The sequence below is a fragment of the Pisolithus orientalis genome, assembly GCF_024613125.1.
Source record: "Pisolithus orientalis strain OTSU chromosome Unknown F5J12scaffold_2, whole genome shotgun sequence".
Classification (NCBI taxonomy): Eukaryota; Fungi; Basidiomycota; class Agaricomycetes; order Boletales; family Pisolithaceae; genus Pisolithus; species Pisolithus orientalis.
The window spans coordinates 58,119-80,533 of NW_026260783.1; the positions used below are offsets into that span (position 1 = coordinate 58,119).

The following is a 22,415-nucleotide window of genomic DNA, read 5'->3' on the forward strand; positions in this document are numbered from 1 at the left end:
GTCGTCACTCGCGGGAGCGGCTATGGCAGCTTCGGTCCGTATTTATTCAGCTCCTCGATTATAGAGTATGTGCCCTCTCACCCATGAACATCTCCTCTGGAACACTCCTTTGGGTTTCTGTTCAACCCCTTATACGCCTGTAAGCACCGAAACAAACCTAGCCCTTCCCTTCAAGTTTTCTCACAGACGCAGCCTCCTTAATGTAGGATGTGGATTTGTGATGGCAAAGCTTGGAATCCTCTCTCCGGCCTGTTGCACGAGGTATAGGTCAGATTGTACTTGTGAGGTACCTGGGTCAGCGTCGGCACAAAGTTTCCCTGACATCTTGCACCGCTCCTGTCAGGGTATCGCATTCCCAATGTTGATGTTCTCAAAGATTATTCCGGTTTTTAATTCACAGAATATCAGCGCGCTTGGTAGGCAGTCTCGCAGCCCTGCACAGCTAATGCGTAGTGAATTCGGCAATTACCTTAGGTCCACTCGTTCTGGTGGCCTTGACTTATGAGACCATCGGGATAACGCTGTCATGGCTTATCAAGCAAATCTTCTGGGTTCCACACAGATTTCGGTACGGCATCCTTATCGCGGGTGGATGGGCCAACGTAGGAGATATTCGTGTGTCCTAAATTGCATCTCCTGTTCTTTTCTTGATCATCGTGCTACAGCAACATCGGTAGTTATGACGTTAATGGCCTCTGCACCCTTTAATGGTACTCAGGATGAAAACTTGGCAGTAGCTTACCTCGCAGCCTTTCTCCTGGTTTTTTGCGTCAGCACAAACATACTTCGCTCAGCCATACTATAACTTATCGTCTTCTAGGTCACACTGTTCACATTTGGGGCTGTGAGGTGGTTAGAGACAGATTTCGATGGCCCAGATATAGAAGATGAAGAAATACAAGCACAACTTCGCCTCAAACAGAAAAGAGTGATTGGCAGTCTTGCGAGGCTTGGCACTTGGATGCTATGCCGCCGTAGCAAAAGAACCACGCCTGGAGGTGCTGACAGCGACCTGGAGGCATGCGAAACGGTGATATCTACGGAAGAAAATATTCATTCTGAAAATGCAACCTCAGTCCCAACGGCCCTGGGGACCGAGGGTAAAAAGGAAAATTTAGAGACAACGGCCAAAATACGCGTCCCCGCGACAAGGCGGATACTTCGCGGTTTCTGCAATGCGGTTCGCTCCGCTTCATCCCCACCGTCACTCTCTATTGTGATATCTTTTATCATATCAGTGGTTCCGACGCTGAAGGCACTGTTCGTCGCTGGTGTTCCAGGAGTGAACATGCCGTCCGCCCCCGATGGTCAACCTCCACTTGCCTTCCTTCTAGACACGGCAACATTCATTGGAGCTGCCTCTGTCCCTATCGGCCTAATGACTCTCGGATCTGCCATAGCAAGGCTCGAAATTCCGAGCGGCAGTTGGCGGAAATTTCCTCTTGCGTCCATCGGTGCCCTTGCAACCGCACGCTTAGTCGTTATGCCCATCCTGGGTGTTCTAATATGTCAAGGCCTAACTCACGTCGGCTTTATCAGTGCTGAGGATAAGGTGTTAAGATTTGTTTGCATGTCAGTGTTGTACAATCTCTGGGAGAATATCGCCCTGATCCTTTTTCCTCAGCTTCTTCTCATGCCTCCCTACCGCAACGACACAGGTAGTTACAGTCCCTCCTGGGAAAATTGTTCTAATTTGATTGCATAGGTCTATTTAACGCAAGTGTACTCCGGAACAGGAACCGCTGGACATCTTTCAGCATACTTGATTCCTCAGTACATTCTGATGATTGGAACCATGACGGGGCTGACGGCGTACACGCTCCGACTGCTTTTTGGTTAAAATGATCAGGTACATTTCCTATTATGTTCTGTGTATGTGTAAGGGTTCCGCTTTCACTTGCTCCGATGTAAAAGTGTACTGGTCTTGTAGATACTCCCCAACTATGCTGCAGTTGTGTACAATCCAAATGCGTATGTAGCCACTATGTAGACGCACCGGTAGAGAAACAATGATGGTGTATCACCATGGCAGAGGGACGCGTCACGTCCCAACATCAGGAAGCGTTTATTGTGACTTGGCATTCCGAAGAATCTACATCAAGAGGGGATTAAGACGAGCTAAATCTGCGTTAACTGCTTTTGCAAAGATCACTGAAAGAGCGGCAAGCGCGACCTGGATGGCTCTTGCTACTTGTTCATCCGACAAAGGGAGTGAGAGACCGCGTTCCAGCCCGAGAAGAGGCGGCGGTTGCCAAACGCATGACTCACCGACGTCGGGCTGAGGCCAATATCCTTCCATCTCAGGCACCTGTAATAGCCTGTCTTCACAGCCAAGATCGGGTGACGTTAACAGTGACGATGCGGATGATGGTGCAGAAAAGATCGGTTCAAATGGTTCGTGAAGAGCAGCACGGTTTCCGATGAATAAACGTAGCGAAGGGTCAGTAGCCTTGCCTTTTCCCTTGCCATGCTTCTCCGAATTTTCGATGAAAGTGGTAACCTTGTCTGGCATAGATTCGAGATTCCGCACGGAACGAACCTTCCAGGACTCGAGGGCACGTCCTATGAAGACCCTTGGAGGTCGTTTCTTCGATGATCCGCGTCCATGGGACGTTTCTTTCCGGTAGGCGAACCCAAGATGCTCCCCTTCTAAACCATACACATGTGCCCAGAAATTCGGTGCAGATTGTGTAGAAGGCCCTGACACTGCAGTGGCGCTCGCATCCCCGCCTGCCGGTGTGGCTGGTGCACTACGTCGTACGACGGTGACGGTTGGCTGAATGCGGGGGCCGGTGATTGAGTTAGACATCGAAACGAAATCCTCTCCTCTCTTCCGCGAACACGTCGAACAGTTGCATGTGTTCGTGCAGTATGGACAGAGGAAACCGCCGCTAAACCGGTCAAATGTGATGTCGGGGTATCTATACGATCAAATTGACAGCAGAGGTACAAAGGATATAAGAATACAGACAATACAGACAAACGAGCAAAAAGAAGCATACCGTCTCTCAATACACCGTTGACAAAACCGTTTTCCACACGCCCCGCCACGAACGTTGTTCGAACATCGCATCTTGGGACGATTAGTCGTATTCCGGCACTGATGGCAGAATGTTTTCCCCTCGGTGGAAGGAATATCATCTGTGGTTCCTTCGGGTCGCCGAGGGCCCTTGAGGCGGATACGGATTTTATCGCTACTCGATCGGAGGGATACTGAAGGGACATCTGCTGCAGCTGATGGCACGTATGATTCCAAGTCCGATTCGACCATACTAATGGAGTTGCGAGAGACACGCGGCTTCTTATTACGCTTAGACGCTGAAGGAACTCTTGAACCACTAGGAAGCCAATCCGAATCGTCCCCAGCTCCGTCGTCAGGTAGTTGGTCCTTCGCTTCCTTCGTCGTGTAGTTCGATGGGACCGCAACTGCAGTCCCCTCTATGTGATGACCCATGTTAGGGCTCTCTTGCTCACGGAACTTGATTTGTACAAGCTTCTTGCCACCCCGCATGCCGGACACGTCCTCCGGACGGCGAACGTAGACGATCGGCTCCGGAAAGGCCGACCGTGGCTTCTGTTTTCTTCCTCCAGAAGTGGATCCCCCCGATGGAGCAGCCTGTTCTCCACCAAGAAGGGAGGGATCAATGGTGCCAGACTCCTGGGAGATCAAAATGTCACCAAGGTCAGGAGAATCAATGTCGTTTCCAAGACTCCACCGGTTCGATGAATGACTATCACGAAAGCTCAGTAGTGCATCCTGATCTGTGTCGTGGCCCGCCAAGAATACAGATGGCGACGCAGAAGCGGGAAGTTGCCCAGGGTCACCACAACTAGGGCTGGAGGGCATACCAAGAAAGTGATCCCCTCCAAATGACGACAGCCCCATAAGCTGCTCGTTGGGATGCAATGGACCTGCGAAAGTAGACCCAAACGTGTGGTCCTCGCAAGAGGTCGGCAATTGCTTATTCGGTGAGTCCCCCAGCTCATTGAAGTATTGGTTCAAGTCAACGTCTTCATCAGTTCCTAACACAACACCCCTGTCGGAACCAGAACCGCTGATCGCTGGTGGATAATCCGATGGTCCGAACGGTGCCAATGATGGTTTCGAAGGGCGAGACTCGAGAACACCACCATCATGGGATGTCGGGTTCGATTTTCGTGGTGTTTGCTCTGTCTGTCGATGCTTATCGCCAGGGATGATTTTAGGCGAGACGAATGGGGGAGTCAATTCCCAAGTAGGCCGTTCTTGCAATGACATACAACCCGAGTCCGCGGAAGTGACGCGCACAGATACACCTTGTGAGTCGACAAGTGTCCCTTCTGTGACTTGAAGGTGATGCTTCGTGACCAATCCGACTTCGTCAGGACTCGACGCTGGCATATGTTTGTTGAACTGCCTGGTAAATGTAAACCGCGAGTCGGTGATAATGGCTTTCCAATGGGGGAACGTCTCTGTGTCGGTATCCGCGAGGGGTAACACAGTGTGCGTACAGAAGGCGTTAATAAGGGCATTCCCACTCGTGTCAACCCCTTCCCCAAGATACGCCGGGATATGCTTCCTTTTCTTCCTTGGAACCGATACAGGGGAAGAGATTGGAACGGGGGGATCAGCGCGTCCTTTACCTTTGTCCGCCCTTGAGTAGGAAACACTATTTTCGCTGAAAACAATTTGAGGTGCATCGCAGACGGAAACGCGTGACATAGCACGTGGTGGATGCGCAGACGGGCCAGGCGAAGCAGGCATCGGCGTATATTCAGCCTTTGTTGTTCCCTTCGGAAGTGAAGGGACAGCCACGTGGTCCATGAGGACGCGCGGCCGCCTCCTAGTGGGAGGTGGTGTGAATAGCGGTTCCATCCAACCGATTGGAGAAGAGTCCCTAGTAACAACTGGCTAAAGGAGAACAATACGTTAAAATGTCGAGTCACAGTCCACGAGACTCACAAGTTGCTCGACATCCCCGTCACTAAGGGTGAGATCTATGACATCTGGGTGATCCTTTGTCGGAATGGTGCTTTTCGATGATCCATTGATTGCTTGGCGATTGCTTTCAGAATTTACAGTTTGAGACAATGACATTTCTGGTGCACAAATCGAACGATTAAGTGGTGGAATGTCTTGAAAAATTACTTCATCGTGGCCTTGCTATATCAAACATATTGAGATTCATGGGAGCCACGGATGGAAATCACGGACCGAAAGTTCAGGTTGTTCAGATGGCAGGTGTACAGATATTGACGATGGAGTTGAAAGATTAGAAAGGCTGGAACGGCGTAGATCTGTGGTTGGGGTAAATGACCGCGCGTGATGTCGCAGTAGCTGGGACAAAATACGAAATGCAATATGAGCAAGAGCGAGGAAGATCAAGCTAGGCCCATTGGTACCTGGAGCTCGAAGTCAGAGGGTACCCCAGAACTGGATTTCTGTCCAAAACGTTGGAGTTGAACGTGTTCGAACGCGAAGAGGTCTTGATGATTTCCAGCAGTAAGACACAACTCGGAAGCAAGATTGGACGGGATAGGGTGTTGAAGTCTATCTCGAGGGGTGTGATTGCCATCCCAACTCGTGAAGTCCGACATATCCGGCTTCAGCATCGTGCTGGTCTACCTGGCCGTTGGCCTGCAAGACTGTACCTAGAAATCTGACCTGACCTTCTACGAATATTTGCTGTGTTTCGGTCGCGGTCACGCACACTCTCGTGCGAGGTCATTAACGCGAAACGGCAATCCCCGAAAACTTTGATTACATAAGTCAAACCTTCCGCAGGGCGGTCCCGCCGCCCTAACCATACCTAAGCATTCCGAACAGCGACTTAGTACTAATGGCGCTCAGAGTACTAGTGCTCTATTGACTATGTGGCGTGCTGTGGTGGCGTATAAACAACGCATAGATTTGAATGAAATTCAAGCGCAAGCACACTGGCGACAATCACTGGGCCCGGCGTGTATCATTTCGAAATCAAATGGAATTCCACGGGTGTTAGTCCAGACAGCCGAGACTCGGATGGAAATAAGGCCCACTGTCGATAATCAGTACTTATATGTATTTGCCCGAGGTCCTGAAGGGCTACTTCGGTGTTACGGCTGTTTGCCATGCAGCCTGCAAGTCCGATCCAGACATCAGGCTTCAAAAAATCTTGACTCCAGAGTCTAGGGGGCTGGCAAGATATGCCGCTCTCGGTAACCCAATGTACTAATAGCACGAAGAACATCGTACAGTGATATCTAATTCTTATCTCAAAATTCATGCCTTGCCGGTTCGAATGTTGGCTAGCATAATACCAGCCTTACACTGCTCAAACTATTAGCTGTCCATTTGACTACAGGGGCCAATGCACGTCAAGCAGTGCTGGCCATGATGATGTGACCGGACCAGAGCGGTATATCATCGCATCAACCAAGATGGTATTACTTATGTAAGCTCGACTTCAAATTCATTTTCGAAAAGACCAGCACTTCAGTGCGGGGATGCGGCTGTTCCAAGGTATATTCTGACAACTTTTATCTTTCCAGCTTAGCCATTGTCGGAGGTGTACCATAATGTCTAATGGCTGACGAGGAAATGTCCTTGCAAGGGTCCACGTCCCAAGTTTAATAGATTTATTTTTGACTGTGACGTTTAGGCGATTAAGTGCACGATCCGCCAGTCGGATCTCAGGAGCTCACGCCACATCAATCAGAACGTCAACGTAATATTCCTGTGAGTGTGCCCGCCAACTGAGAGCACGCACAACTGATCCTGTCTTGGCACCATCCTGAAACGCCCCCTCAAGGACCCAATGGAGGTAAGTGTTAGGGGGGCGCATTAGCACCTTCAGTCCTGCCAAGGCGGTGGCCGCATTGTCAGTAAGTGACCGCCAAACTGCCAACTGGGACAAGTTCGCCTCCGTAGAAAGGAAATAGTTACGCAGCCTAACAGCCGATGGCTCACAGTCATGACCGCCTTCACGCCGCGCATGAACCGACTTACAAAAAGATCCACCACGGCACGTCAAATGCATAAAACCCACCCCCTGGTAGCTTAGGTCCTGAGTATCAGCCCTCAGAACTCGCGACTTGTCGAGATGCGCATCCTGCGTTCCCTACTGGCATTGGTCCCTGTGGTCGCTGCTGAGTTCATTCCCGGAGGCAGCTTTGGTCGTTCCACTATTGGCCCCTACAACAATTGTTCTGGCACACTCACCTCGCGCCCCACCGACCTTGCTATCGATACACTCCCTAACATCAGTCCTGATGCTTCGAGTGGTTGGGAGAGATGGGACCTAACTATTTATCAGTCGGACATCTTCCTGAATTTGCGCTGGTTGCAGGGAGAGCCTTCCTGCTATAATTCTGTGCCAGCCAACGGCTCGTTTGAAGTCTCTGCACGGTTCGCGAACGGAACGATCTTCTACACGCGCATCACAGGGGAGAAACTTACCTACACTAATTCTTCCACGTACTCCATTTCGATCGGACAGAATACCCTCACGTGGGATAACAGTCAAACTTGGTTCAACACCACGCTGAATTTGAATGGGTTAACCGGTTCATTCGGAACTGAGTCGTGCGTGGCCCCACCCTACATATACGCTGTCTTCATAAGGCTTACTTGTTGTGACATAGTATTATGTTGGACAAGTTCTCTCCATATGCAGGCTGGATTATTGGCCAGTTGACCGAAGGTCTCTTCAGCGGTATCCCGGTGACCCGTGGCCACACGTAGGAAATTCTTTGTTTGCTCTCAGCACCTTCCTGATTATCGTGCTAGTCATGTTGGCTCCAGTCCAATTCCCATGGGGTCAGGAAGTGACGCTTACCGCTCAGTCGCTGTTGTTACACATGTTCGCCCAACAGCCCGTTCAATCACTCGCTGTTAACTACGCTATACGTGCCTTCCGGTCCACAGGAACGGCCTTTGGCGATACGTTCATTTACGAGAGTTCTCGTGCCCCAAATTCGAGCGGTAAGAAGTTGTTGCCTGTTGTACGAATTTTTTTCATCTGTCGTCAATACAGAATACAACGCCTTCTTCCTGGGTCGCGCTGAAGCTCGCGGCACCGGTTTTGAGCCTTACACGTTCTACGCAGGTACCAACAGTAACCTTCTGTCCGTTGCGCAGATCAACCACACCTCTACCGAAGCCCAACTGGCCGGGTGTGCTAATACGGACTACGTGCCTTTCACTTGGAATTTCACCCTTCCGTTGCCCATTCTGGAGCAGTTCGACAGTGCCGGGGGGAAGACCACCTTCTACGTCTTCTCTAACATCAGTACTGCGGAACCTTTTGGTAGCGAGTACGTGTCCTACCAGGGTGGAACGGGCATAGCATACATATACCAAACACCCGGTGCCGCTGCGATCGACAAGCAACCTAGTGAAGGTGGTCAACCCTCTGAGCAGTAAATGCCAGGCTTCAAACGAGATCCCTGCAACTTGTCGTTGACTTCTGTGGTTGATCGCTCGTACTAACAAATGCTTCCTGTCGTTGGATCCACAACTCCCTGTCCTTCAGTTTCGTAGAGCATTCGTTGATGGTATTGTATATCCTTATGTACTATTTGTTATACCCGGGACTCTTATCTAGGACCCGATATCACTCTTTGCAATCCAAATGCCTTTCATTTGTTCTGGGTACGTTTCCAACTACCTCAGGACTTACTGTAGTATTTCGGCAATGGGCTACTTGCAGGATATCTTGTCTTAGGAGCTCTCGTAACAATTAACGACTCGACCTCATTAAGTGATGTGTAACCAGCAGCACAACGTGGCAAGACAAGATGAAAGAGAAGCGAGAGGAAAAGGTCAGATTTCTGAGTACAAGACCGAACACGCTCGGATGAAATATACAAAAGAGTTGAAGGATGGCAACGTGAGAGGAATCGAAAGTCAACTCATAAAACGGTAACATTAACAAAACCACCCTTTACTGGTTCTTACATTCCTCGGGATTAACGGCGCCGCTACCACCACGGCCTTTTGGAGGACCTCGTCGTCTTGCGGGAGGCTCGTTGTCTGATTCGGAATCCTAGGGAGTCTATTAACATACCTGTGTGCTTTGCAGGTAAGGATACTCATACGTCGTCGTCAAAACGGCCCTCGTCATCGTCATCGAAATCATCGAAGTCGTCCTCTTCCTCCAGCATATCGTATTCGAGAGCCTTTCCCGTGAAGTAATCGATCGCACGAGGGATGATCTGGGGAAAGTCAATTAACTGTACGATGATGGAGAAGGCAAGGAAATGGAACCTTCTCCTTGAGATCTTCGCCGATCTGGTAGTCCATCTCCAGTTTCTCTTCCAAATCTTCGAGCTCATCATCGTCAAGTTCGTCCTCACCGGCTGGAGGAACGGGTGGGCTGAAGAAGTTAAAGAAGGAATCGGTTGGCCGGGTCTTCCGGACCAGGCGGGTGCGATTCGTGTCTGATATATCAGATTAGGACTTCTGAAATCAAAAACGGGGTCATCAACTTACTTTTGTTGCGTTGCTTTTTGATTTCAAACTCCTTCGTTAGGTCCTTATCCTCCTTCCACTTGATCTCCGTGCCGATCGCGCGATCGTACACGAAGTCGCCGGAATATCCAACTTCTTCCTGATAGAGGTACGTTTTCTCCAACACCTCGTTGTCAAAGTATTCGTTGGGGCTGAAATGGAATGCGATCTTAAAGCCTGGCTTCGGCTGATCGCTGGGGAGATAGGAAAGGCGGATATCAGTAAGTTTTTTGAGTGCGCCAGCATCGCGTTCGGTAATAAGCTCCGACAACCCCACATGATTACGCAGAGCCGTGAGCCAAAACTCGGGGATTGGGGCAGGGTCTCCAGGGGCATCCGCAGGTATTGGCGAGTACTCTTCATTATCTTTCAATGAGGCCTGTATGCCAGCATCGATTTCTTCCTGTGTGCCCTTGGCCGTACCGGAAATGATGGCTCGGCGTCGCTCATACAACGGTTTTTGGAGTTCGAGATACTGATGACATAGAAGGGGTAGGGGTCACCAGATGAGATTGTATAATGCGATTTTACGTACCTTCTTCTCGAGCTCTAGGCACTCTCTCCTGAATTGATTTTGCAGTTCGTTCTGCTTCACTTGCACCCCCTTAAGTGCCTCGATGCTCTTTTTCACTTCGACAGGCAAGCTCTCGATGTAGCCAGAGCTCTTTCCGACGAGATCTGCAAGGCGTCCCTGGACTAAACCGAGCATTGCAGAATGAGCACCAGGGAGGAGATTTGAATCGTTACCATCGGTCTCTGTGGGTTCGCTATCTTCTGAAATGTCCGGGACCGTTGGACGAGATAGACCTAGGGCAATTGGAGCCTGGGTCAAAGGGGTGTTCTGCGGTGTTGGGGCAGTGATGTCGTTTTGAGAGATGGGGACGTTGGAGGACATGATGGCTACAAAGAAAGAAAGAAAAAAAAAGATATCTCGCTTATTTTTGCGAATGGCAATCAGAGGGCGTGCGGGCAGGACAGGGTGAAGAGCGGAGTTTCGGTCTGTGCCGGACCTTCTCGTCTCCTCGAGGCTCCTTACATACCTACTTTACTACATACACAGCAGTTGGTAGTTCTAAATGATCCTGTGCACTGCAAGTAAGGAGCCGCACGATGCCATCCGTGCTGATGTGCCTACCCACAGCTGGCCGTCTGGAGCTCACCACTCCACATCTCGGATCAGTAGATATCACCTTCACAGCAGGATCCGACCGGAGTGATCATGTCTGCTTCCATCCTATGGCGATGACATGTGTTAGTTTCATAGAAAGTCAGCCCATGAGCATGTGATGGCATTCACAAGGAATCGTGCCACGTGTGAGCTTGGTCACTAGCAAAGCGCTGTCTGGCCTGCATGAGTGACTGTACAAGCCCCTAGTCCATGGATCTCAGGTTGAACATTATGGTAACAGGTATCTGACTACAACATGTGCACCTCCACGTAATGCGCTCGATGCTGCTCGATGTCACGACCTCCAACCAACGGCTGCTAGAACGTTACGAGGATTGAACGGGGTACTACAGGTAGTACGAAGGTGGGATAAATGTACGGGAATTTCAAGAAACTATATATCAAAACGAGTGTGTTGTTGCGGGCTAGTCATAAAACGTAATAACCACCGAGGAAATCGAGCCATCACCACGCCGCATACAGGAAACGCTCCCATCTCAATCAACTCACTCCTGCTTGATAGTACCGAGCGGCAGGGTGAACCAACTCTCACCCTTAACAAGAAGTTCGCTGAGGCCGCAGTAGTACGCGATCCAAGCAGTCAAGATACCAAATCCGCCACCTGCTTTGTTGATAGCAGTTTTGCCAGTCCAGGCACCGATAGCAAGAAGCAAGAAAGTGATGGCCAAGAAGAACAGCAGTGCAATGAAACTAAGGTTACGACGGAGCGCACCGATCCTGCCAGATTCCTATTTCAGACTGCGAGCGGTACAACAGAGCATAGAAAACTTACAGAAGCATGACTGTCAAGACAAACCATGTGATCAAGTAGATCCCGACGGCCTGCTCAAACTCCTCAGTAGAGGAATAGGCAGCACCGACACCGAATCCTGGAATGAGGATAACGGCAAACGACATCCAGAAAGCGCCATAGGAGGTGAATGCTATTACCGAACTGTGTGAGATAGGTACTAGGCAGCTTGACAAAAATAGAAGGCAAGGATCACCAAGTGATGTGTGACAGGCGGGAGCAATGTGGCAGATGGTATTATCCTATCACCCCACCGCGCGCACGGGCGGCCAACATGGAGCGTGGAGCATCCATGTGCAGCAAAGAAACAAGGCAACTCACCAGTCGCTCCAAACACGTTGCCACGGGGGAACTCCCACATGCCAGCAAGGAGCTGAGCGAGACCTCCACAGAAGACAGCCATACCGAGAACGACGTTCGGGGTAGTAATGTGGCGAGCGTTCACATTGTAAAGAGAGAGAATGAACGTTGTCGATGCGAAGGAGAACAGACCACTGAACGATAGGATTAGCGAATCTGGCACGACAGCAATGGCGGAATAATGTCAGCAACTCACAGGGAACCAGGATTGGCAATTTTGGTTGGACGGGAGCTAGGTCTCTCGTAGAGTTTCAAATTCTCGGTGTCAGACATGGTGGTCAAGCTGGCGGTGGTTGAATGAGAAGAAAACGATGGGCGGTTGCAGATCGCACTCAAGGGCCTTTTATCCTGCGCAGAACTGATGTTACCAAATTGCTCGCACAGGCTTCTCGACCCAAAACGGAAGCATTACTCACATATTACTCCACTGGTCACTCCCCCCGCAACCTTCTTGGTTTTATTCCATGCAGCCTCTGGAACGACTTACGCGGTCGGAATAATATTGGCTCTAGAGAACTATCCCCCCCCCCCCCCTCCTCTGTCATATCAACGGACCTCCACCCCAAGTTCAGCGTCGTCAACTGCAGGCAGGCAAGGCTCGGCATACTGATTCGGAAGCTACTCGGTAGAGGTCCACCAACGAGAACCACACGTAATTTCGCTACGTTTCCTAGATCTAGTGGAGTGAGTTAACGTTATGTCGCGTAAATGGGCGCTGACGTTCTAATCAACTCGCGCCCAACAACTTGAAGCACCTGTCAGACCACAACAGCGGACAGCCTGAGTAAACAGGGACGAGCACACATTCCGGCATTGAAAAGAAATATACATACGACCATGAACCATGTTTACTCGTTCCTGCAAGAATCGCCTCTACTTCCGTAAGTTCACTCTACACAGATGATACTTGACGACGGTTGATTGGAACGTGTCTTAATAAATAGCCGTGGTGCAGTTACTTTAATATCAGAATTTCCTATCTCCACTTCTCGGTCTGATCGATTGCAATTTCAGACAAAGGACTTGACACTCCGAAGCCCGTCAAGATGCTGGAGAATGAGTGTGTAGATTACAGCCGGAGGGTGCATATTCTCCAATCAGCTTTTCAAGTTATTAGCCAATGCGAGACACTTGGAGTTTGGGGACGCAGCAGTGGTGCCTAGTGCCTTGCGCCAGACAAATGCATGTCCACCTTTGGTTCACTTCATGATGGATAAGGCACTTCTGCTAATCCGGCGTAGGTATGTAGCAGACGGATGCGTTTTGGGAAGCCTTGAGCCAACTCTGCAACGCCGGTTTGCGAAAATGCCTTCGATGATCAACGGCCCACGGAACGAACAGCGGTCTCTGTAACCAGCTAAAGATCACTTCAATGAACATAACACCGACCGACTTGAGGCGAAAAGATGGCACGGCAAGCAGGAAATGGTCTCCGGATAATGCCATCCATGAAAAGAACGGTCGGCAAGAGACAACGATGGAATGTGTGAGGACTCGAGAGCAAATTAGCTGACATCGGAGTGCGTGACACCCATGGGCGGGTTCTGAAAGGTAAGAGATAAGATGAAGAAAACCACGCGGTTCGCGCTCTGGAAAGCAGTGTATTGTCAGGATCGCAGACACGGTTAGCTGTGTTAGAGTTACCTTACAGAGTAAGTCCTTCGAGTCACTTACCTACTTTAGCTGGCGGATGTCGTTGGACGGCGGAGTAATGGTCGACCCAATGTCGTTCATGATGAAATTACAGTGCAGTTTCTCGTCTTCGTTCAATTTTGGCGTATCATCATCTGCAGATACTTACGGTATATAATGCTGCCTGTCTCTGAGGTAAATCAATTTCAACTTTGAGATGCCACGAGGGCTGGCCTTGCCGATTGACAACCCTTTGGAAAAGGGATCAAACCACTGTAGGAAATCAAGACTTCAATCAGCTAACAGGACAGTAAATGTCAGAGAACACCTAGTATCACGGACCAGTGCGTTGCATGAACCATACACCTCAAAGAGGGTCACACAAAGCCATGCGCGAGAAACGAATTAAGCTCTCCGGATATCGTTATCCTGGGGAAGCGTTGGGATGCCGAAAGAGGAATATCTCCGTTTTGACTGTCGGGATTACTACCTGCGGCTGGCGAGACCTGAGGGTAATATACTCGAAACATGGACTTCCGATATGTGGAAGGAGCAAGGCTGGTCCGCCTATGATTACATGTCTCCTTTAGCCGAGGGCGTCTCTGGATGTCGAACAGTTGACATTTCTTCCGCGTCTTTATCATACAAAGGTGGGGATAAGGAGTAGATCGAACAAAACAATTGACGGGCGGGAGAATTGGATCATCCTGGGTACTGACCGTGATGCTGGGACTCGGTGAGGGATATTTGGAGGACATAGGGGTAGACACCGAGTGGGCTGCCTCGTGTTCACATGTGACCTTTGTTTATACCTGGGGAGGGTTGCCGTATAACCCTCGGTTTCTTGCTCAAGTTTCCTTGAACCAATCCTCTCTGGGGTCTGGATGGCAAGACCCGACTCACACACTATCGACAGGGAGATAGAGATCATTGTTGCACAGCTCGCTGTCTTGCAACGTCGGGAGGATGATTTCACTCGCATACTCACTGACATGACCCGACTACGGGATTCGGTCCAGGTAGAGAAGGCCGTGCTGAACTCGAGGGTTGCGCAGCTTCAAAGCCAGAAAATCCCTATCAACTGGCTCCCATCGGAACTCTTGATCCAGATCTTTCTCGTCTTTGTTGCAGAGGAGACGACCGCTCGCCTTCCGTACAATCCAGCTCCATTGGTCATCTCCCACATATGCCACAAGTGGCGCCAACTCTCGCTCACTTCGTCGCAACTCTGGTCGTTCATCTCCTATAGATGCGTTGCTTTCAAACTACCGCCGCTACAGGCCTTTATAGATCGCTCAGGAAGCACAGAAATCACCTTCACCTTCGTCTCACCGTTGGACGGTGTGATGCAAAATGCTGCGGAAATGGCTGTTACCGAACGTAATACTTCGGAGGGACTCATTCAGGTCTTAGGGCCCCATTTCTCTCGAGTGCGATCTATCACATTTAAGTGCCACTTCGCGGCGTCCATGCTACCGGTGTTCTCCACTATGCACAAGAGAAGTTTTCCTAAACTCCGTTATCTTGATCTTGCGCTCTGTTCCCAAGACCCCAGTGCTATTCGACTACCCCACCTACCCACGAACGAAATGCCTAGTGAGAATGAGACATGGACAGACAGCGTCCTCGCTGATCTACGGTTAGAACAAGTACCACCTGCAAGACTACCATCCTACTTGTTGCGGACTGTGCAGGTCCTCGAGCTCTCATATCCACCACGGCGAACTGCCACCGCTAGGCAGGGACTTTTCATACAAACGATGTCAGAGATGGTCCAGTTGCTACACCAGACTCCCCGGCTCCATGAGCTGATCATAACGGGAGTGAGCTTTTATTGGGACATTACTCAGACAGATCTTCAGGTCGCTCGTCTCCCGGAGGGTAGTATACCCGTCAATGCGGTTGAAATTCTCACATTGAGGCGCCTTCATTGGAAGTTTGCATATCCCAGAGATATTTATCCCTTCTTGTCCTTTCTGGTGTTACCTCGCCTGGAACACTTCGATCTTCTGATCGCACAGCCTCCCACGAAGCGTTATGAAGTCTCTCACTTCCGCGGAAATCATATTCACAACCAGGATTCTTTCACACATGCGGGGCCGCTCTCAAATACCGTGACACTAAACGTGCTGAAGGAACTTAACATCAGCTGCCACAGCGAAGATACGCTTGGTTCATCGCTCAGGCAGCTTCTGTTTCCCTCTCTTGAGAAGCTTGACATCGCGTTCGTGGGACAACATTTACGCAAGGAATCCGGTCTACCCGTATTGTCTCGTCTGGAGTCTATCTTTAGAGATCCACGCCTTCCTCACCTCACCCACCTTACACTCTCTCACTTCGATATCCCACCTGGCCATGGCAAAGCCACTCTGGCGTACATGCCCTGCATAATTTCCCTTACGCTCGGAGGATGCACTGGGGTAGATGAGGTGTTGAAAGCGCTTGGGGAGTCATATGGCTCTGTTCCAGGTGGGCGAGGCAGCTGTGCACCGAGAACGTGTGGAGTACGCATTTGCCCGCGATTAGAAGAACTGGTTCTTTGGAGTTGCAACGACTTCCATTTCGAATCTTTGTTCTCGGTGGTACATGCCAGGTCAGGTGAAGCTGATGTAGGCGTGGTCGGGGTGGATGTGGCCTCGGCTGTCTTGGGTCGAAAGATACGCCCCTTGAAGAAGCCTCGCAATGCTAAGGACAGCACGATACACGTTGTCGATCCTGGGTCACATACTGTTTCAGGCGCCATATCCACTCTTATCCCAATCGAAGAGGCCTTGCATCCCACAGGCATTACGTGCATCCACTTGGAAGATTGCCCACCAATCAGTGAAGACCAGGTGTTATCCCTAGAAAGACTCGGGGCAGTGGTTACATTGCGGTGACGTGACATACCACGCCCTTCCCGTACACGTGCCATTCAGGATTCGTGAGTGGCACTTTGCTAACTCTAGAAGCTGACCTCGTTGAAACCACGCCAGTACTCCATGTTTTCTGGGCCTGACAAACTCCGCCGCGACCCACCTCAGCATTCCTACCGGACTACTCGTAAATTCTCATTTGGCATGCATTATATAGACGTCCAGTGTGCATGCTACATTCATCTGGATATCAATATACCTTGTTTGTAACACCGGTACCTGAAGGCTGGGCACGTTTTACTTCTGAGTTTGGGTGGGGGAAAGCTTATTCTTTGCTAGGAATAAATCTCCATACCACACTTTACTGTGGAATCTGTAAAACATGTACTAGCTTGTACTAATCAGAAGTTTTATCGAGCCTATACAAGCTTTGGTATTAGTTCACACTTGGAGGGGATGTTGTCATTATGACATGCCACAACTGGTGGGCGAGAACAACTCCATCCCATATTCTGACCTCGGCTTCGATTTGCTCCTCGGGCAGAAGTACCAACTCGACTGTCCGTATAATGGCTCTTCCATTAGGCTACGCGGTCCGTAGCACGATGTACGTAGTATCTTGTCTCGGGGAAGCTCTTGTGATCGTCTGAGAAACAGTAGTAGATAACAAGTGATAGTATGTCGCTGTGAGAACTTAGAAGCCAGTCATTCGTCGTGAGTCCGCTGTATCCTGTGTCGTATCTTCTAACCTCTTTACGCCGAGGATATTGTGCATGTGAAGTTGCAACGATTCGTTTGTTGTTTGTGGGCTCTATGATGGCCGTTGATGAAATTTACGAAGATTGGACGCATCTTCTGTTCACAGGCTGCGGACCGGAAGGACTTCACGTGCTCGTTTCATGTTGACCTCTGCGAGACGATCCTGGACATCTCACTTTTGAGGGATGGACACAAAGAGCATTAGAGTGGTAGTATTTCAAATTTTTGCAGCGGTACCGCAGATCTCCCTCGAGCATGGTCGAGGATATCGGATGATATTTCAAAGATGGTTCGACGAAGGCTGGGATCAATGTTTAATCAACCAGAACGTTTTCAGACAGAAGCGGTCCTTGCGTCGTCGACGCGGGGACCATGATAAGCGCTGACGGAATATCAGATGACGGGTATACATAATATCACTGTGAGCCAAGCTGCGTACAGGGTTCTAGGGTGCTCCCTGACGCGATATGTGGACGAATGGAATCGTTTGTCCCATGAAACACGGAAGCACCTCACAGGTGCTTGAACGAAGGAGGCGAGGTACATAGTTTGTGTGACTCCGAAGTGTCTTGCACGCATGAGGTAATTGCCTATCTGGGCCTGGCGAGTCTGAGAAACCTAATAGTACGCGCATTGATCACCACTATACATACCTTATACATACCTTATTGTATATTGTAAATCAGCTTTAGTAGTTGTCGGGAGACCGGCAAGGTGCAAAGTCCGGCGGCGACCGATAGTTAAAGTGGTGAGAGTAATCGCAGTTGTCGAAGTTACATAGCTCATCGAAACGGAACTGAATCCTTTTTACATTCTCAGCGATCTCCGCCGTTGGTGCCCGTTGAAACCCTGCAGGAGCATGTTGTTGTCACACCAACGTTGATCAGCACTCTAGCCCTGCGCTGACCAAGCCTCACGAACTCAAGTGAGCTGTGTCACATACAGCCTGCCAGAACACACGAGCCCACCGGATTGACCTGTGAGATAAATTTTTGGCGATCTCGCTGATATGCTAATACGTGAGCTTACTTCAAAAAATGGGGTTCTCAGGCGCTTTTTGGAAAAAGGTCTTTTTAGGATCTAGCCTCAAGTGGAATGCCAATGTTCCCGACCGGTGCGTAAAACCGCAAAGAAAAATAACCGTCGAGCCTTCCTGTGAAAACTACACCACGAGCAGTACCATCTTCGGCTTTGAGAAGACGCTAAACTTTGCATTATATTTTTTTCCCTGCGGAGCTGGCCCTCTGTTACAGCAGTATAGACCCTTGAGAAGCGAGCAAACGGTGTCCACCAGACTCCGCGATTCCGAAGTGGGGAGGTTACCGGTGGTCAAGGTTCAAACTGCTGCGTGTACGATCACGGTTTTATTCCGACAAGAATTGGTCATGTCTACTTCGCCAGCATCGCCGTGCTTAAATCCATTGTTTCTTCAGAATACGTCAACGAACGCCCCAATCATTTAGTCCGCAGCCGGGGGCTATTTGGCTCGACACCAACACTTTCCTATCGAGGTCCGTGTCTGCCTGGTGCTCCTCCGCTGATCCTTTCTCCTTCTCAGTGGACTAAGCTACTAGTTGGTCTCACAGCTACGTGATTCCTCGCCTATAGTTGGTTATCCTTTGTCTGGGAAAGTTTGCCTACTTGGTCCGCTCTTTTGACATGCAACGCCCCAATCCCGACCTCACGAGACACGGCGCCGTGGCGGAACATTCCGGTCCATCCAATGCTAGAACATATTCCTATGACCTGGGATCCCCTTGCGGTTCTGATATTGATGACATCGGAAATTTGGTTTATTCGGATGTTCACAAAATGGATGCGGACATGGACGGTACGAATTCCTTTATCTTTTACCATGCCTCCTACCACTCGTAGTTCCGCAGATGACCTTGACGCTTCCTTGATCTCACAATCCTTAAACCCCGATGGGACCCCCAAACGTCCCATGAATGCTTTCATGATCTTTGCACGCAGAAGGCGACCTCAAATATCAGCAGAGAATCAGTCTATGCGCACTGGTGACATAAGTAAGATACTTAGTCGAGAGTGGAACTCGATGGACCCGGTTAGATTCTAACGTTGCCATCTTGGGTATAAAACTGAACTCACATGTACCCTCAGTCAGAAAAGCAATTTTACTTGGACCAAGCCAAACAATTGAAGGACAACTTTAACCAGAAGTACCCGGACTATGTTTACAGACGCAGACCCAACAATAGTAGGAGACGTAGGAAGACGGATGCGGCTATCGGACCTTCGTCGGAGTTGCATTCTACCGCCGACGATTGCATCCCAGATGGCCAAGATCCTTCGTCCGTTGACACGGATGAACCCCCATACGGCGTTCAAGACAACTGTTACTCGACCGTTACAGCTGAGGCACCTAGTGATCGTTACGTGGCACCTCGTACCAGGGAATCCACCCATCCTCCTGGCGATGCACTAGTTTATCGGCCACCAAGTGACATACCCTATCACCCCTCTCACCACGGGCGATCTTCCGATGTTGCCTTGCGATTTCCTATGCAGGCTCCTGCTGGCGCGCTGGAATCGACACCTCTCTACCAGCCCTACCCACCACCTCAAATACACCCACCGTACTTTTCTGGACCAAGTGGCGAGGGTGAGGGTTGGCCATCATCCTCTAGAGGGGAATCGGCGCGCATCCATGTTCAAAACTGGCCGAGTGGTCGGGGACCCGTGCACTCCGGAGAGGACGGCCGCCATGGATACGAGCAACAAGTGCCCTCTCACCAGTGGGTAGGTGCAGGACAATCCGAGTCCAGTGGACCACCCAGAGTCCATCCATCCTATAACTTGCCAACACTCACCTCCGCACTCCTCCCGGTACAACGCAGTTCGCAGGGCAATTATTCCTCTCTTGTACCTTCACAACCCATGGTTGCTGGTCAACAGTACCCCGCTGCCCCCGCAATGCAAGGCATTTCCCTGCAAGGTAGACCAGGCGACAGCTACGACTCCATGGGTTATCCTTCCCAACCTGCTCCACAGTCAAACTATGTTTCAGTCCCCTCCTCAGCCAGCGGTCCCTATCAGTCCGTCAGGAACGTCGTGTCCTCCTCACAACCTTTGACTAGTCAGTCTCGTGTACATCCATCTTCTGCCTCTGGCTCAGGGTTGGATACCCCGCAACAGCAACACAGATATTGACCAAAGGGAGACTGCAGACGGCTAAAAAATCTTCATGGACTCTACACGCCTTTCATTTCCACCGACCACATTCTTTGTGAGAATGCCAAGCTTTTCGCATGCTATCGCTGTTAGCACTTTCCCCTCACTATTGCATCCTGCAATGTATACTATTGTCAAGTATGTTCGACTGGTATATGGATTATGCATGGGCTATGCCTTATCACTGCTAATGATCTGTTCTGTGGTAATTGTGTAATGTGTTCCTGGTACGCTGTGAGTTCTGAAGATCTGAAGGCTGTCATTTTTGTTTGGCATCTGGGAAACAGCTACGCGACGCGGCTGTTGACAACTCTTTCGCACTTGAGCAAGCCCTCTCATTGGCCAATAAGTGTTTTACCAAGCACGAAAGAAGTCTTACGACAAGTCACTTCCAAACGGAGGCACCCGTACACTGCTCATTCCCTCGGGAAGTTGTGCAGATGTGGGATCGACCGGTTAATAGCGATGCCGTTACCATTGAGTCACTCTTCCATACAAAAAATTGTTACTAATACTTTGTCCTGCTGTAGGTCGTTTTATCGTTCAATGCGAGGGTAAATTTTAGTTCAGTCTGTTATCTTTCAGCTTGAATATGCGTAGCAGCAGTCTAGCAGCGTACAAAAATTTATTAATCCTATCGCAGGACACGGAGGTCATTTTACCGTAAATTTTTCGAAGTTTTGTGTGGAGCACACTTGAAAAGTGCTACTCTGCGGAGACCACGGGCAAGTGAGACACGTTGCGGGAGCCCTTCGGTTAGCCGTGTTCCATTCCCCTTCATGTCATAATTTTTCAAACCGCCACATCTTCCAAACTGACATAGGGTTATCTATCTGCCGTAGACCCAATCCCGTCCGCGAGGCCTGCCAGTAGCACGGCTTATGATATTTAGAGCTCAGCAGCGAACCTTGGTCAGGGTTTCTCGCTGATGTCTGCGAACATCACATCCTCCATGGCAGCTGGCAACACTATACGGGTTTAAAATTCTCTGGACCCATAATCTAGGAGTGTACAACATACCCAGCCTTGTCCTTCATTTCCCCGACTCGTTTGTTCCCGCCGAATCTACACTAACTCGTCACCGCATCCTCATTGCCACATACCGAGCGCAAACCATGCCCCGGTAAGCGCGGTGGTAATTCGTCACAGTTCGGCGGCCTGGGAAGATTGTTGGGCCGGGTGCATCAGCATGATCGCCGTGAATTGAATTGGGTCTGGGCACGAAGCGCGTGAAGGCACACGTGGGCCACTTCGGTACATGTATTGGTGCTTGGGGTGAGAGGGAGGTCTGAAAGCATGTATTACAAGGCTCATTCAAGACTGGAGGACTGCGAGAGGCATACTGGTATTCTTGTAATGGAGTCCACGCTAATTTCGACCCCAAAACAGTAGTGAACCATTTTCTTCGCTTCACGAGGGCATGAAAACCGAGGCCGGTAACCGACCGGTGGAAGTCGTGCCGGTCGCCATTTTCTCCACCACAGGGGGGCCATCCACTGGGAAACGAAGGAGTAAAGACCGCTAACAACCCTGGACGAGCAAGGGAAAAGAGAGTTCAGGAAGGACTGCGGCCCATACCCATCACACGTGGGGGAAGACCGATCCAGGTAGTAACGCAGGGCACCTGTGACCGATGTAAACTGGCGAAGTTTTGGTACATGCATGTCCAGGCTTTTTGATGAGCTCGAACTTTGCCTCCATGACGCCTCAGCTGAGAGGGAGGTACTGGCAGACCAGACCGCACGCCCGACCTAGAGCTTTGGACGAAGAGATTATTTCATGGGGCTGAGCAAAGGGCGGAACTCAGACTGCCGGCGGATATTCCTAGCTACCGAGGAAGGAAATACACAGCCAGCTCAGAAAAAAGAAAAGAAAAGAAATAAAAAAGCATTTTATGAAAATAGACCAAGCTGAAAATTGTAGCGGTACCCGTTTCTGGGTTTAAAACCCAGAACCTGCAGGGAAATACTTACTGAACGCAGTACAATCGCCACATCCACGTAAAGGATGCCAGAGGCTTGCTGAAATTTCAGGACGTGTAATCTCTCAACCCTTGAAATGTTTGAATTGGTAGACAGAACAAATGCGGCGGCTGTCTCGTCAGGACGTGATCATTAGACGCTTGGGCACTTACTGCAACTGATGATTCAATTGAATTGCAAACGTCTC

General features: G+C 50.1%; 7 protein-coding genes across 7 annotated transcripts; 4 read left to right on the forward strand and 3 right to left on the reverse strand.

Moving 5' to 3' along the window:
* Window positions 1–83: 83 nt before the first annotated feature.
* Window positions 84–1,840, forward strand: F5J12DRAFT_902434 (auxin efflux carrier; the record flags this gene model as incomplete). The annotated part of the gene is made up of 8 exons (XM_051748296.1): window positions 84–139; window positions 193–286; window positions 344–416; window positions 475–615; window positions 666–769; window positions 821–1,572; window positions 1,625–1,658; window positions 1,706–1,840. The coding sequence occupies 8 exons, from the start codon at window positions 84–86 to the stop codon at window positions 1,838–1,840; spliced, it is 1,389 nt and encodes a 462-aa protein (XP_051604582.1).
* A 252-nt stretch (window positions 1,841–2,092) lies between these two features.
* F5J12DRAFT_712411 (uncharacterized protein) lies at window positions 2,093–3,271 on the reverse strand (the record flags this gene model as incomplete). Its single annotated transcript, XM_051740762.1, has 2 exons — window positions 2,093–2,921; window positions 3,003–3,271. The coding sequence occupies 2 exons, from the start codon at window positions 3,269–3,271 to the stop codon at window positions 2,093–2,095; spliced, it is 1,098 nt and encodes a 365-aa protein (XP_051604583.1).
* A 3,790-nt stretch (window positions 3,272–7,061) lies between these two features.
* On the forward strand, window positions 7,062–8,383 carry F5J12DRAFT_779064 (uncharacterized protein; the record flags this gene model as incomplete). Its single annotated transcript, XM_051742349.1, has 4 exons — window positions 7,062–7,543; window positions 7,603–7,698; window positions 7,725–7,942; window positions 7,995–8,383. The coding sequence occupies 4 exons, from the start codon at window positions 7,062–7,064 to the stop codon at window positions 8,381–8,383; spliced, it is 1,185 nt and encodes a 394-aa protein (XP_051604584.1).
* Window positions 8,384–8,659: 276 nt separating this feature from the next.
* F5J12DRAFT_795201 (NAP-domain-containing protein) lies at window positions 8,660–10,418 on the reverse strand. The gene is made up of 4 exons (XM_051744056.1): window positions 10,005–10,418; window positions 9,452–9,944; window positions 9,227–9,399; window positions 8,660–9,174 (listed from the first exon to the last, which is right to left on the reverse strand). Exons 1-4 carry the CDS (start codon window positions 10,362–10,364, stop codon window positions 9,052–9,054), a joined length of 1,149 nt encoding a protein of 382 aa, XP_051604585.1. The 5' UTR covers window positions 10,365–10,418; the 3' UTR covers window positions 8,660–9,051.
* Window positions 10,419–10,949: 531 nt separating this feature from the next.
* F5J12DRAFT_176733 (Gpr1 family protein) lies at window positions 10,950–12,160 on the reverse strand. Its single transcript, XM_051738239.1, has 4 exons — window positions 12,005–12,160; window positions 11,770–11,942; window positions 11,431–11,581; window positions 10,950–11,375 (listed from the first exon to the last, which is right to left on the reverse strand). The coding sequence occupies exons 1-4, from the start codon at window positions 12,079–12,081 to the stop codon at window positions 11,144–11,146; spliced, it is 633 nt and encodes a 210-aa protein (XP_051604586.1). The 5' UTR covers window positions 12,082–12,160; the 3' UTR covers window positions 10,950–11,143.
* Window positions 12,161–14,324: 2,164 nt separating this feature from the next.
* On the forward strand, window positions 14,325–16,319 carry F5J12DRAFT_712714 (uncharacterized protein; the record flags this gene model as incomplete). The annotated part of the gene is made up of 1 exon (XM_051740779.1): window positions 14,325–16,319. The coding sequence occupies one exon, from the start codon at window positions 14,325–14,327 to the stop codon at window positions 16,317–16,319; it is 1,995 nt and encodes a 664-aa protein (XP_051604587.1).
* A 2,543-nt stretch (window positions 16,320–18,862) lies between these two features.
* On the forward strand, window positions 18,863–20,591 carry F5J12DRAFT_795231 (uncharacterized protein). Its single transcript, XM_051744057.1, has 2 exons — window positions 18,863–19,119; window positions 19,176–20,591. Exons 1-2 carry the CDS (start codon window positions 18,871–18,873, stop codon window positions 20,223–20,225), a joined length of 1,299 nt encoding a protein of 432 aa, XP_051604588.1. The 5' UTR covers window positions 18,863–18,870; the 3' UTR covers window positions 20,226–20,591.
* Window positions 20,592–22,415: the final 1,824 nt, after the last annotated feature.